The following is a 14,770-nucleotide window of genomic DNA, read 5'->3' as shown; positions in this document are numbered from 1 at the left end:
CTAAGTTCTAACCCTCTATCTTACTTTAAGTACATTGTTTCTCAGTACTAGATTAAAAGAAAAAATATCGAAGGAATTTTATTTGTTTTATTTATATTTGTTTTATTTCTTCCCTCTTAGCACTAATTCTCTTTACAGTATATAGTGCGCTGGACAAAGTTTACTTATGAAGTAAACTGAGTCTCTTCTTAAGTCTTAGTGGATGCATAAAGAGAAAACATCTTAAAGCAAAAATTATCACTTCCCAACTACGGTAAAGACATAACCAATGACCTACGTAATACAGATGTCTGATCTTAAGCCAGTTAGATGTATCAAATAGACAAAACTCCATTAGAGACATGAAGGAACAGCATAAAATCTAAACAAGAGAAATCAGGAGAAAAGTTAATTCTTTAAGGCTATATAAATGTCCAGCTTTTCCTAATTTTTTCTCTATCCAAATAAAAGTAGCACACCATATCCTGAAACATAAATGGTTTTAGTATTATCTGTATCTCTGGTTCTCTTACTAAAGTTGGAACTTACTAAATTTTTACTTACTACTGTAGTTGCACATTTGAGAGACTCTCTACATGAGACCTCTAAACAAATAAGGTAAGTGAATAATGCCACCTCAAAATTACATAATTCTCTTTTCTACGAATTTTTAAAACTTTTTATTTTCATTCAGTCTTAAAAATAACAAGTTGCATGACTTGCCTAAAAATACACTAAATCAACAAATCAATAGTAATTCTAGAAGTAAAAGAGAAATTCCCAGCCATCTAATACTGTTGTTGCAGGACAAGAGGCTGAGTTACTTTCGAAAGAAACCTTAACTGCACAAAGTATCCCCAAGGCTCCAACAATTATTACCAGAAAGCCTGGCCTAATAAATGCTTGTTGGCTGGCATGATTTTCGAAATAACAAGTCCAAATCCTAAGTCTATAGCACTAAAAATCCAAACATTTTGAATAATTTACCCAGATATTTCAAATAAACAATTACTAAAAAAAAAATGGCCTATAACTTAGATTAATTGTATTCATGGGCTTTATCACAGACTAAGACTGTCAGGAATTTTCTCCTTAAATTTGATTAATTTCAACATGCCTGGACTACATAAAATCTGTGCTATCTACCACTTCAGAATTAGTAAATATAAGGACATGTGGTTTGCTACAAACGTTTAAATTCTTTCCATGTCAAACTTTAGTCCTGTTTAAAACCCAAAGTTAAAAACTTTAACTGAGAACTAATGATCTTTCCAAATATTAAAATAACATCACCTGCCCTAAATCTTACAGAATATTATACTTATGATAAGAACAAAATGAGGTTTTCAGTGCATTATAAAAATGATTATCATACATTGAAATTAGTTATGACAGATGGCTCTTACTTTAGCCACAGCAAGTTTCACAGAACTAAAAGCTTTGAATTATTTACTTGCTTGACCAAATAACTAATGTAGCAAGACTGTGTAGTCAGCAACCACGATCATCCTTAGTAATGAGTAGGGGTATAACTGAGTATATATGAAAGACTATTGTGTGGAAAAGACAGTAAGCACACAACACAAATACCAGGTGCACTATTTAGTAGATGTTGATGTCTGCATGAAATAGGCTGTATTTAAGAACAGAACACAGTTATTTTTTAAAATACAGATTTCTGTAGCCAGCTACTAAATAGAAATATGTTCTCATTATTATTATTTAAGATTTTACAGCAAAAAACAATAGTTACTTATAATTGCAGATTATACAGGTACAATATGGGAGTTGATCCTATAGGAAACACCATTTCTAAACATACTGAGGTCACAAATACCTATTTAAATATCTGTATGCACACAAATACTTAATACAAAGGAAAAAGCCCAAACAAAACATTTTTATTGGGCTAATCACAGTATTCTTGTTTGTCTCTTTGTTAAGTAGGCTCCAGGCCGAGTGTAGAGCACAGTGAGGGGCTTGGACTCACGATCCTGAGATCAAGAGCTGGGATCAAGAGTAGATGCTTAACCAGCTGAGCCACTCAACTGACGAACCCCTAGTCTTCTGGTTTTTAAGTACATACCAATAAGGACTAATTACGCTGGGCAGAGGGACATTTCTAGCTCTTTTCTCAAAGCTATGCAAACCAAAGCACAGACATCTCAGTACTCCACCCACCATATCGTCACCTCCATTCTCCCAACAATACATGAAGAATTCATGGGCATAAATACCCAATGTTTTGATTAGAGAAGAAAAAAATACCTGTACTAACCATTCTGCTGGTTTCATGAAAATTGATAATTATGTACCAGATTAATGAAAATTAGTTTTACTATTACTCTATATCAGTCCAAGGAAAGGATCATCTATAGTTTACACCGACCTTTCCTAAGAGTGTGAAATTAAAAGCCACAGCTTCTGGAGTGTCAGAGAAAACTGCAAACACATTCGTGTTTTGTTTTTGTGGAAATGAAAGGAGAGCTGGTGCCCCTAAGGTGCCCAACAGACCTTAACTCAGCACTGTGAATTGCTGGACACTTACAATCAGCATAATCTGTGTGTGTGTGTGTGTGTGTGTGTGTGTAAAGGGAGGAGGTACTCCTCATCAATATTGATTTTACAATCAGAATTGGGTTACATATCAGCAACCTAACTTATAATGTTTTTACAACATTGTAACATAACATTATTTATAACATAACATTTTATAACTTATAATGTGTTTATAATAAAGACCTTCTACCCTTTAAAAAAAAAAGGTTAAATATGTTACATGTATCTGTTTATGAAATTCAAAGAATTTCAAAGAATTCAGAGCTCTTTAGAATGAATTCAAAATTCCAGTACTTAAGTTACATAGCTGAGTTCACTTTGTGAAAATTTACCAAGGATACACTTAGGATTAGGACAGTTTCTATCTGCATAGACAGACACAGACACACACATGCACACAAACACCCACATATATATGTCAATAAAAAGTTAATAAACAAAAAAATTCTGGCATTTAAAGGGGAATGTGCTTTCTCATATAGAATAGTCAAAAGATGATATTTCAGCAGGGACATGAAAAATGATGGTGTGAGCTCTCTGGCTATCTGTGGGGAAAACATTTCTAAAGAAAAAGCAGGAAAACCCTTGTGATGGGTGCATGCGTGGAGGGTGAGAACAGCCAGGAGGCCAGAATAGACTAAGTAAAAGGAAGAGTTATAGAAGATAAGGTCAAAGCTGGAGACATGACCAGGAGTGAAATAAAATGGCGAATGGGATGGGCCTATACAAACTGCCAGGAGGGATATCCATGTCATACTCTTACAAACCAATCTGCAGGGTCCCATTTATTATAATGCTCCCTCACTGTATTGTTAAGGAAAGAGGGATAGAAGATGGGAGAGGAAAAGAGAGGAACCTCCTCAGCATGCAAGAAGCCTGAATACGTATCTGAGCAGAGTTATGTGTATACATCAAACTTAACACTGGATATATTGCGGGATGGAATTAAAAGAGAGAGGAGCACATTTTCAATTTTTTTATGTTCCTAAACACTATTTGTGCATTTGCAAAAAATACAGCAAACAAAAAACAAAAAACAACCTGAAGAAACAATCAGAAGAAAAAACTGATTATCTACAAAGATAAGGGTAGAAGATGTTTATGGTATCATTATTTATATTAGAAAAATGAAAAAAATGAGTAAGGAACTGGTTAACTTATAGCACTTCTGATCAATGTATTTCTAAGAAACTGTTAAAATAAATGAAGTGGGTATATTTGGAAAAGCAGAGATACAGTAAGTTTTAATAAAAGGGCAAGATGCTAAGAAAGGGATGATCCTGTTTTTATTAATTAATAAAAAATTATCCTATATTTAAGAAAAAGTATGGGAATTTAACCATTTTAAGATATTAAGTAGATTTCTCACTTTGATATTTCATATTTTCTATCTGAATTTTTACAACGAGCTTATCATTCCTTTAAAAGGGGAAACAAGTGTCACCTAGCAAATGTCTGACACATCTTGAGTAATGTGTCTGACAGACGTAGGATAATCAATAAATATGTACATTCAATTAGTTACTAAAGGGAAGATACTTTTATTCAGCAGATATCATATATGTGGCATTTAATATTGCCAATTAGATAGATATTATTTCCATTTCCATTTTACAGATACGGAAACTGAGACTAGGGAAGATAAGGCCTCTTGTTCAAGGGCTCTTGCTTGGGAGAGTGCTAAAGTCAGGTACATTTTACCCCCAAAGCTCTATCAACTGGGATATACAATTTAAGTACTTTCCTATAGCCTCAACCCAAAAGGATAAAATAATTTCAATAATAGTGACAGTCTCTACTTAGCACGTGTAGTTCCACTCATCTGAAGATAAATAATTAATACATATTCCTCCATTTTCACTGGTACAAGTACAGTAAGTATGTGGTTTTATACAAGCCTTAGCAATCTGACAAGAAACATTTTCAAACTAAACTTCTTTAAAACTTGTACTAATAACTAGGTAGTTGCTTTATGACTTTCCAGTGAGGTATGATGTTCTTTGATGCCATGCCAAGTGTTGGTAGGTCCTATGACTCTAGAAATGGAACAAAGGGATTTAATGGCACTTGTTTCTTGGTGACAGTGTTCTGAGAAAAGAGAGAATCTGATAGGAAGAAATGTCAGGTCAATATTTAACTTCTAAACATGGTACTGAGTGGTAGAAACTCTATCTTTGAATGTTGAGTATTCTTACTGAACAACTGATTCAAAAAGCCTCTGCCTGCTATAGGGAGTCTTACTAAGAGGAGAAAAAAAGAGAGAAAGAAAGAGTGACTGGTTACACTTCCTTGGATAGAGATTTTTTAGGAATGCCTGAGCCATATGAGTCCCGTATGCCTTCTAAGAAGGCCAACAAAATTATTAAAGTGTTTAATATTTAACCATGTTAGTTTTAGTTATACTTATGGCAACAAAGTTGTATCCTTCTGTCTGTGCTTATTACTCAACTTGGAATCTAAGCACCCTGAGTATTCTATAAATTTCATGAAATCACATGAAAATTTATTTATGCATTTTTCTGCAGAGAGCCACATTTCCCATTAGCTTTCCAAACTCCAAAAAGATAAAACGTTCAAAAAAAGTACCTTTCAACACATACGTACCTCTGCTCCTTTTTTGTAGGCATTTAAGCATAGTTTTTGTCTTGTTTTTTATTTAAACGTTTAGAACTTTTTTTTTTACAAAAGGCCAGACAGTAAATATTTTAGAATCTGTGAGTGCATATGATGTGTCTCACATTCTTCTTCTTCGATTAACTTTAAATGTAAAGTTTAAAAATGTAAAAACCATGCTTAACTCAAAAGGACTAACACCAGCTTATTTGAAAGTAACAGTTGTTTACTTCTACAGAAATAACACAAACTGTTTTTTTGAGAAAGTCACTAACCTCCTCTGAGTCTCAAGTTTCCACATCTGTAGATACTAAACTCTCCCACACAGTAGTTTCAAGTATTGTGGCAGCAAGTGTACAGAACTGCCCACACAGTCCTTGGCATATAGTTAGCAAACTGATTTTATTATCCTAGCCTGTGCCTCATATGATAGATCATTAGTGATATTTATAACTCAATATTAAGTGTTTGATCAGTGGGTATGCCCCTCCCATATAATTTACTTTATAATGATCGGCTTTGGTTATTTCCAGAAACTAACTGGGGTTTTCCTGGACAGCCAGCAGACATGCACGTTACTCATTAGAAACTAATAGTCTCCTCATAATTACTCTTCTTCCTTCAATGTGTGAATCGTTTCTAGGGCAGAGATTTAATTTATCAATATGTTATTTTCCATCTAAAGTGTTATAAATGTCCAAATCACAAAAAAGCTTAAGAAAACCCCACTTGAAAAAAGTAAAACCAGAATTAATGGGAGTATATTTAGGTGTACCAAGGACCTAAGGTCACAAAATATTATACGACACATTCATCAGCAAAGATACTGACCTCTCCTCTTTCTGTTCCTCACAAAACGGAAGGTCTCAAATATATCCAAGATGCCATTATAATGAGGTTCAACTGTTCTGTTTTCTCCAGAAAGACTAACCAGCTTAAAAGCTTGAACTACATTATAACCATTTTAATCCTTCACCACACCTACCATAACACTAGGTATGCTAGTCTTTAGGGAACAGTTATTGAAAATATGTATTTTAAAAACAATTTTATTTATCTAAGACAATGATCTTTCAATTCTGTTTATATAGATATTCATCTGAGAAGCAGGAAAACCAAAGCACAACAGATTAAAAAACTAGCTACTACTAAATCATTACTCCAGAACAGCTACAGTGATACAATAATGTCCCTATCTGTACTCTCCCAAAGTATCAAAGGTTATATTTCCTACCGATGTTAATAAGTAAAACTATAATTCCTACAATCACTAAGGAATTTGGAAGCTATTGTAAAATATTTTCCAACCTAAGACACCCTTTAAGAGTTGTCCACATAAAATGTATGGAAGAGTTAAGTGAATAAATATACTACAGGACACTTACAAATGATTTTGTCAGCTTTCTGTAGATTCACTTTGAAAGCTTTTTTTTTTTCATCTATACAGGATGGCTGGGTGGCACAGTCAGTTAAGCATCTGACTCTTGGTTTCAGCTCAGATGATGATCTCAGGGTCCTGCGATCAAGCCCTGTGTCGGGCTCACACTCAGAGCCGAGTCTGGTTGAGATTCTCTCTCCCTCTGCCCCTCCCACATATGTGCTTGCACTCTCTCTCTCTAAAACAAATAAATCTTAAAAAAAAAAAAAACACAACTTTACTTCAAATAATCAGTAAAATGAGAAAGCTATAATTAACGGTATGAGTAAATGTTTTTCTTCCTCATCTCATAAGACAAAGAAAAAATAATTCAATTACAAACCACATTATACAGTATGAGGCTTTCCAGACCAAGCCTAATTTAGTTCTCTGAAATTAATGGTATACTTAGAGAAGACACAGGTAAATAAAAACATGTTAAGAAGCTCTACCTAACTAAATACAGTCCAGTCCTTGCCTTTGGTGGGACAGTGGTCCTCCTTGATCTCTAGTCAGCAGGAATATTCAAAAAGTTTCCACAAGTAAAGGAACAGTTATGACAAAAATAGCCATATTCAGAAGATATTCCATGAGCCTGAAGAGTGAAGTTTCCCCCAAATATTTGTTCCACACGCACTCATCAAATTCAAAAATCAACAAGTAGATGTCTCCTTATTTGTAGATCAGAGAAGTATTTGTATATAGTTAATGACCCACTTGACATCGAAGCAAAAATCCACCACACTCAACTGAGAAACAACTACTGTGCACTTACTACCAATGTACTGCAGAGAATGGAAAATGTTTCCAAGGATTCTTAAAAAACTTCTGGTAGAATTATTTTTTTAAAAAAAATTCAACATTATATCAAAGTCTTTTATAAAATAAAATTGCTCAATGAAAGTCCCTTGAAAGATAATAATGTTTAAAGAAGGGTAATAATTATCGCCCTTTACTATCCAGTACTCCCCATTTTCACTGATTAGCAACAGTATTACTCCCTATTTAGGAAGGATCTCAAATTCATATGATGCCAGGCCAGACAACTACCATTAGCAAGTAGGTGGGGACTATAAACCGGGCATAAGAACTTCCTGCAGCTGCTACCAGACCTATTTCTCCAACCTGTTATTGCTATAAGGAATGCAGGCCTGGTGCAACAAGATTATCCAATGTCTTCGAAGAGAAGTCAGTAGTCCAAATCATGCAAAATCTTCCCTTTTAAAGTACTGGCAATTACAAAACAAACAAAAATACCGTGAGGCCGAATAAAAAGTACCTGCAAACAGAATTTGGCCTTTCAGTATGCAACCAGGGGTAAAACACAGCAATAACAGACTAGGAAGAGAAGCATCAGTAAGAATCTCAAGTAGGTGACTCCGAAATTCTAAACTTCCCTAGACTATTACTCAGATTTCATGTAATCATAAATATTAGTGGTAAACTTTCTTTCCTAAGACTAATTTTTGGGTTAATTAAAAAAAAAAAAAAAACTTGGTAGCTCCCCCCCAATACTAGTACTTTAATTTACTATTTTAAAGTATACATTTTAGGGAAAAAATTCAAAACAACATTTGAGGGAGATGAACTTAGAATTATATTAATAAGACTAAATTATAATATATGGGAAATGTGTAATATAATAATTCCTTTAAAAATATTATAATGTTTTACAAACTATGTTAGTTGGATAAAATGAAGTGTTAATCATCATAATCCTTAGAAAGCAACCACTTGAACTCCTTGAATCTCTAGATTGAGACATCAGGAACTGGCATTCCTCATAGGCCACCTTCACTTTAGCAACATGAAATGGAAAAATAAATAAAGGGTGGGGAGAAGTAACAACGTTAACTGGCAAGGTATTTCTGTTATATAATAATTAAAGTGCCAAAGGATCCCAAGACTCGATAGAATTTTCTTCACTGCTTTAGCTCTAAGTAGATTAGATGGCTAAAAAGGATAAACTAGCAGACCTTCTATTTGGAAACAAAATCTGCTGGATGAAAAAAGAAATACTATGTGGGGCAGCACCCAAAGATTTAACCTTTAAAGGATCCGCTCTCAAAATTTCCAATGTAAGAAAAAAAATCTTTAGTTACACTCTTCTCAGAGTTCTCAGTTGATTTGTAAAGTTACCTCCATATATATATATATATATGTTATATTGATAGTGTACTTTTAAAAAACAAAAAACAAAATGTTAAGAACAAGCTGATAGAGTTGAATGGAAAAAGGCAGCTCTGGCTTTATCAGGGCTGGAATTCACTACATAACAGCTGTGTGACTTTAAGCAAGTTATTTAACTACTCTGAGCACTACTCCCCTGTCTATATAAAAGGGTAAACAACAGCTACTTTAATTCTCATTAAGAGAATTGTGATGCATCTTAAATGTATTTTAATTCATTCTCTTAACTGAAATCTGAATCCGCTCCACAACATCAGTAGCTTAAAATACTTCTGGCAAAAGAGCTACATAGAGAAGAGAACTCAACACTTCCTGGAGCAGCCCATTTCATCTTCACACTCCTATTATTTTCCTTTACTTCCTAAAATCAGCTGCCTAGTTACTTCAACCTTCTACTAATCAATCACATTCTAGTTAAATCATATTAAGTACTGCTAACTCAGTTCTCATTAAACTTTAGGCTCCACAATGGTTGAGGCTGTTCAGTACTGAAGCCCCAACACCTAAACAATGATAAGCACACAGCAGGTGTACAACAAACATTTGCAGATTAAGTGGTAAATTCTGTTAGTATTTACTGATTTACCACCGAAATGCCTTCTAATATAAAGAGCACAAACGTGCACATTTCTGGAGGTGACTACTTAATGTCTGAGGTTTAAAATTTGAACTATCATACATAACCAGACACAGGCTGTTTTTAAAAAAATCTCTTTGGACATAGTAAATGAAAGCAATTTTGCTGTATGTTAAATGGTGATGCTATTCAATGATAAAGTTCCTTCAAAGCAATAAAACCCACTAATGTCTCCATACCTGCTATTCATAATTTCCTTCAGATTTAATTGAATTCCAAGTCTACATTAAAAAAACAAAACAAAACAAAACAAGAACCCTCAAAATGATACCCAACCTAATTGCCACCTAATTGTTCTTTGCAGAATAATCAATTCTGCAAATAACCCCGCAAATAAGAGCATACTCAAATTTTATTACCTGAAAGTTACCCAGAAAACAGAATACCAAAATCTGTAATTTTTTCTCATTACTTTCCTAGCAACACATTACTATAAATAAACATCTTACTGGTTAGATACCAGAACTCATTTATAATTTAGTCACTTACATTCCAAAGCTTGAAGCGTAGGTTTCGCAAAGTATGTTGTTCTTCACAGAATGGGAAATCAAACACAGTGAACAACCAGTTCACCACCCTCTGCAAATCTATGGAACTATATCCATTATAAAGTAAATTTCTCCTGCCACTCAACAGTTTTAAGCTTTCACTCTATGCTATTAGCCTAAACAAAACATAATTAGGAAGGCCTATCTGCCACATACACAAGTCAATAACCCAAATATAAAATATCTCTGGATTACCTGGGTCACTGTTGTTTGACACTTTGGTAGAAAATTAGTGATCCAGAAATATGCAACTAGAGGACACTAGGTAAGGCAAACACCAGACTGACACACTTCTATAAGGAAGGACAAATCCAAGAGTCAAGCATTTTAATGAACAGAAAATTAGAGGACCGAAAGTGACATAAGAAATTCAGCTGATTTTGAAGAAACAGCCATGTAGGACCCTTTCCACTCCAACAATTCAGACTAAAGTAGATGAAGCCCCATCCCTACAAAACTTCCTTTTCCGTTCAAACAAACAAACAAGCCACCCAAAACCAAAAACCCTGGACCATTAATCAAAACAGTATACTCAATGAAAATGAAGCCACCACATACAGGAGAGCTTTAGAAAGTTGCAATCACTACCCATCATTAACATCCCATCTGCAGGCTGATCTCAGGTACTGTGTGAGAAACTCGCAGCCAGAGCCGACACACCAAGGGCAGCATCTAAGTCTGTGCTACAGAACCTACCCCAAAGGGGAAGATGACATTAACACAAAACCTACAGAGAACTACCACAGGTAGAGGCTCCCAACCGGCTTTCAATTCGCTGTGGGAAGTATTCCTTTACAACGCATACTGCATCTCTGCCCTGAAAGTTGCCCAAGCACCAACTGCAAAAGTGGCCTGCAGTTGCAAAATACAACAGCCTCGGGCTCCCCACACTTCTTTCCCATGCCTGTACTTTGGGTCCGGCAACAATTTCTCAACGTGGTCAAGGTGATGCTGCAAAACCGCCCTCAATGCCGCAACCACAGACAGGACCCGTTTCTCACCAGTCCCAAAGCCGACTAGGGGGGCCGGCCGCCCTGCCATTTTCAACGTGCTGCTCCTACCCACGCCGACAGCACCCTGAGTGCCCACGAACACGCGAGAAGGCTTCTGGCTCATCCTGATGCCCTCTGGCAGCGACGAATGTATGCGCTACTCGCCTCCCTTCCCGGGTAGTGTCCCGCCAGGGTTGGGGAGATCCCTGGAAAAGCAAAGGCTGGGGAGGAGCCTCTGCCCTTCCCATTGCACGCAGGCGGCAGCACCCCGCCCAGGCCCGGATCCCCCGCGCCTAGGTCCCCGCGCCCGAGGGGTGTCCTTCCCTCACCTCCCTCCCTCTCACCTGATCTTGTAACTCGGGAGAGTGTGCTTGCGCTTGATGATCTTCTTGAGCTGGTTGACGATGATGGAGGTGAGCTGGGGCATAGGTCGCCCTTCAAACTGGGAGCGCACCTCAAAGTCGATCAGCGGGTCCTCCACGAAGGAGAAGAACCAGTGGGTGAAGGGCACGCGCGTGAGGACGAAGCGCAGCCTCCCCACGACCCGGGACAGCTTGACGAACAGGTAGGCGGACTTGCCGAAGACCAGGTCCACGTCGATGGCCAGGTGGAAGCCCCCGTTGTACTCCACCTCCGCCTCGAAGGCCAGCTCCTCGGGGGAGGTGGCGGGCAGGGTCTCCCCCTCGGGGCCGTCCGACTCCCCGCTGGCCGAGGGCACCACCGGCCGCAGGAGGCGGATGGTCTTGATGAAGGGCACCGTCTCGCCCAGGAACACGTCCCGCAGACTCAGCCCCTCCAGCAGGCGCCCGGCCGTCTTGGTCTGCAGCAGCTCCTCGAACTCCACCTTGATCTTCTTGGTGACCCAGCGGCGAGCCAGTGCGGTGTCCCGCAGCTCCCGGAACAGGAACAGGATGGTGGCGTTGAGGAAGTAGCAGGTCTCCCGCGTCGGCGGGGCGGGGGTCTCGAGGGCCGGGGCCGGGGTCGCGCCGCCCTCGGGGGGCCCGCCGGAGGGCTCCTCAGCCCCGCCGCCGCCATAAAGGTACTCCCTCAGGGCCAGGCCCGGCACCGGCTTGATGTAGCGGAAGCCGTCGCCCGCGCGGGCCGCCTCGTCCGGCGGCGGCTCGGGCTGTTTGCGGTACAGCAGCAAGAACTGGGTGAGGAGCGTGAGGAAGGAGCCCAGCACGGCCGACGCCAGAATCATGAGCAGCAGCCCCATCCCGGCACCGCCTCCGCCCGGGCCGCCCGGGCCCCCGCTCCCGCGCCCACAGCACCGCTCTCTTCACGTCGCCGCCCCCGCTGCCTCCATCTTGAGGACATCGGGCGGCGGGGTTGGGGCAGGCGGCTCCCTGGGCCTCGTTCGGCGGCTCCGGCAGGCGCGGTGCGACGCCCGAGCCCGCAGCGGCCCGCAACTCCTCAGACACTCCGGGACGCGGCTGCTGTGGCGGCGGCAGCCGCGACGGCGGCGGCGGGGCGGAGGGGGCGGAACGGCACGCCCTCCGGCCTGTGCTCATTGGACGAACGGCGCGTGACGTCAGGGGCGTGCTCGCTCCCGGCGGTGTCGCCTGGCATTCTGCGCCCGGGCGCGCGCACGCGGGTCCCTCTTCACCTCCCGGGCGCCCTTCCAGCCCCGCCCCCCACGCCAACATTCCATTCCCCCGCGGTCCACGTGGCTGTCACTTCTGGAGTCGCCGACGGGATCCGGGGAGATAACTGGGGCCGCTGTTGGAGGATAAGGAGGCCGGGCGTAGGTGGTGTGGCGCGTTCCTGATCCCGGTCCTCCCGTTACCTTCTGACGCGCCTGCTCCCCACCCCCCTTTGGCCGCGGTCCCTGCCTGTTACCTCTGCTGCAGTGTGGTTCTTCCACTCGCACCCCTGAGAGATGGGCTGGCAGCGGCTTTCCCTGCAGGGCAGCGCCGCAGAGGAGCTGAGCCGGCCGTTCGGAGACACCCCAAGCGGAGGACAGGACTGAGCTGCCTCAGAGACCGCCGTCGCCGACCGACCGTCAGTCCAGCCAGCAGACGCTCTGCGCCTGCGAAGGGTGGGCCTGGGAAGGAGGGACCGAGAAGAAAGGCGTAAGATGCAAACGAACTTTACCAGCAAAGTGGCTACTCGAGATTTAAATGAGAAGGTAGGAAAAGAGCCGGGAGGAGCCGGGCTGATGAGTGAGATGAATTTGCCAGATGATGAGAAGATGAATGGTGGCTCACCGTCCGGCTCTTGCAGTGTGTGCCAAGTCCATCTTAGAAGACTTAGCCCCCACCCATTTTACAGATGCACACACTGGCACAGAGAGGCAAAGAAGTTGCCTCGGGTCACACAGTGGAGGCTGGTTTGTCTAAAACTAACTCCCAAGCCCTTCGTTACTAATCTGTACCGTGACCACGAAATTGCTAGAGTTGGAAGGGGCTTTCCTGGTTCCCTGGTGCACAGAAAGTGTGAGCTGGGGAGGAGGGTCAGGAAGAACTTGGGATTTTGCACAGGGTAGCACCTGAACCAAAGCCACAGAGTTAATGAATCCAGTTTGCCCAGAACAGTGTTGACTCTCATGTCCTCTGGCTACTTGGTTGTTACATCATAAATGCTTATGTGGCTCTTGCCGCTTGGACACCACAACAATTCTACCTCTAGTCCTACAGAGGTCAGACAGATGTTCCCTACTTAAAAGTCAGGAGGACCTTCAGTGGCCCTAAGGGCCAGGGCACCGCCTCTCTCTCTGGCCCTGGAAGATCTTCAAGCTAGCGATCGTCTCAAATATGGGTGATTCTAGAACAAAGACAGCGTTGCATCCCATTTTAACCCAGCTGGAGCAGGCACAGAACTTTGGAACCAGGCCTTACTCCTGTCCAGGTGAGACGAGAATGGCTCCTTTACTGGGAGAATGTCAGACAGGTGCTGGCTGAGGAGCTGGACTTAAACCCCATACTCCACATGCTATGGAAGTCCAAGGCCCTGTTAAGATTTCTGGGAACTCCGGCAATGTCTTTACTTGTGATTGCCTTTGACTCCTGGCTTCTGCTTCAGGACTCCTGTCTCAGTTCTACATGGTTTCAACCCAAATGGGAATTGTAGACTTTATCTCAGTTTTGACCCAAAAACCTTATTCATAACTCATGTGCCATGGTGTGGCACTCTATCTCACAGGCTCCTCCCTCCTCTCCCGTCTTCCTGTCCCTTCTCACCCCTCTGATTGTCTCTGGAAATCCTGAATCTTCTCAATCCATTTTACAGAGTCCCTCCATTCCCCAGCAAAACTTGTCACTCCAAATCCATGAAGGAGCTCAGCATGCCTTTTGGGAAGATAAAAAAAAATGTTTCCCTGTTGTTAAAAATGGCTAACACTTACTAAACACCTCTAATGATTTTATTAATTACAGTGTTATCATAAATAAAAATATTTCTAGAGAACAGTCTGTGTGCCAGGCTCAGTGTTAAACATCTTATGTGCCTTATTCCTTTTAAAAATCAAAATGTTTGGGGTGCCTGGGTGGTTCAGTTGGTTAAGTGTCCCTGCTCTTGATTTCTGCTCAGGTCATGATCTCTGCGTTGTGAGATCATGGGACTCTGCGCTGGATGTGGAGCCTGCTTAAGATTCTCTCTCTCTTTCTCCCTCTGCCCCTCCCCCACTGTGTGTGTGTGCTCTTGGGTTCTCTCTCTGTCTCTAACAACAATAATAACATCAAAATGTCCATAAGTGTTGGCCTTATCCAGGTCTGGGGTAACGAGTCTTGCCCCTGACTTGCTGACCCCATCACAACCTACTTGGCCAACCTACTCCATGTCTCGCCCTGCAAAGGTTTACCAGCTTGGGACCTTTGTTTCTTTTGCCTTTTATTTT

At 41.2% G+C, this 14,770-nt stretch overlaps 1 protein-coding gene across 1 annotated transcript in view; it reads right to left on the bottom strand.

The window, feature by feature from the left end:
* The window catches only part of PDZD8 (PDZ domain containing 8), a 75,294-nt gene extending 62,938 nt beyond the window's left edge, over positions 1-12,356 (bottom strand). The window contains exon 1 of the mRNA XM_013055668.2: positions 11,280-12,356. Coding sequence (XP_012911122.2) covers positions 11,280-12,151 — 872 coding nt within the window. The 5' untranslated portion in view covers positions 12,152-12,356. The remainder of the gene's footprint in view (positions 1-11,279) is intronic.
* Between the last annotated feature and the right edge of the window lie 2,414 nt (positions 12,357-14,770).

This window comes from Mustela putorius, unplaced genomic scaffold (assembly GCF_011764305.1).
Source record: "Mustela putorius furo isolate JIRA1106 unplaced genomic scaffold, ASM1176430v1.1 tig00003909_pilon_pilon_pilon, whole genome shotgun sequence".
NCBI lineage: Eukaryota > Metazoa > Chordata > Mammalia > Carnivora > Mustelidae > Mustela > Mustela putorius.
Note: the sequence above shows the minus strand (reverse complement) of the source record. Positions and strands in the feature narration are given on the sequence as shown.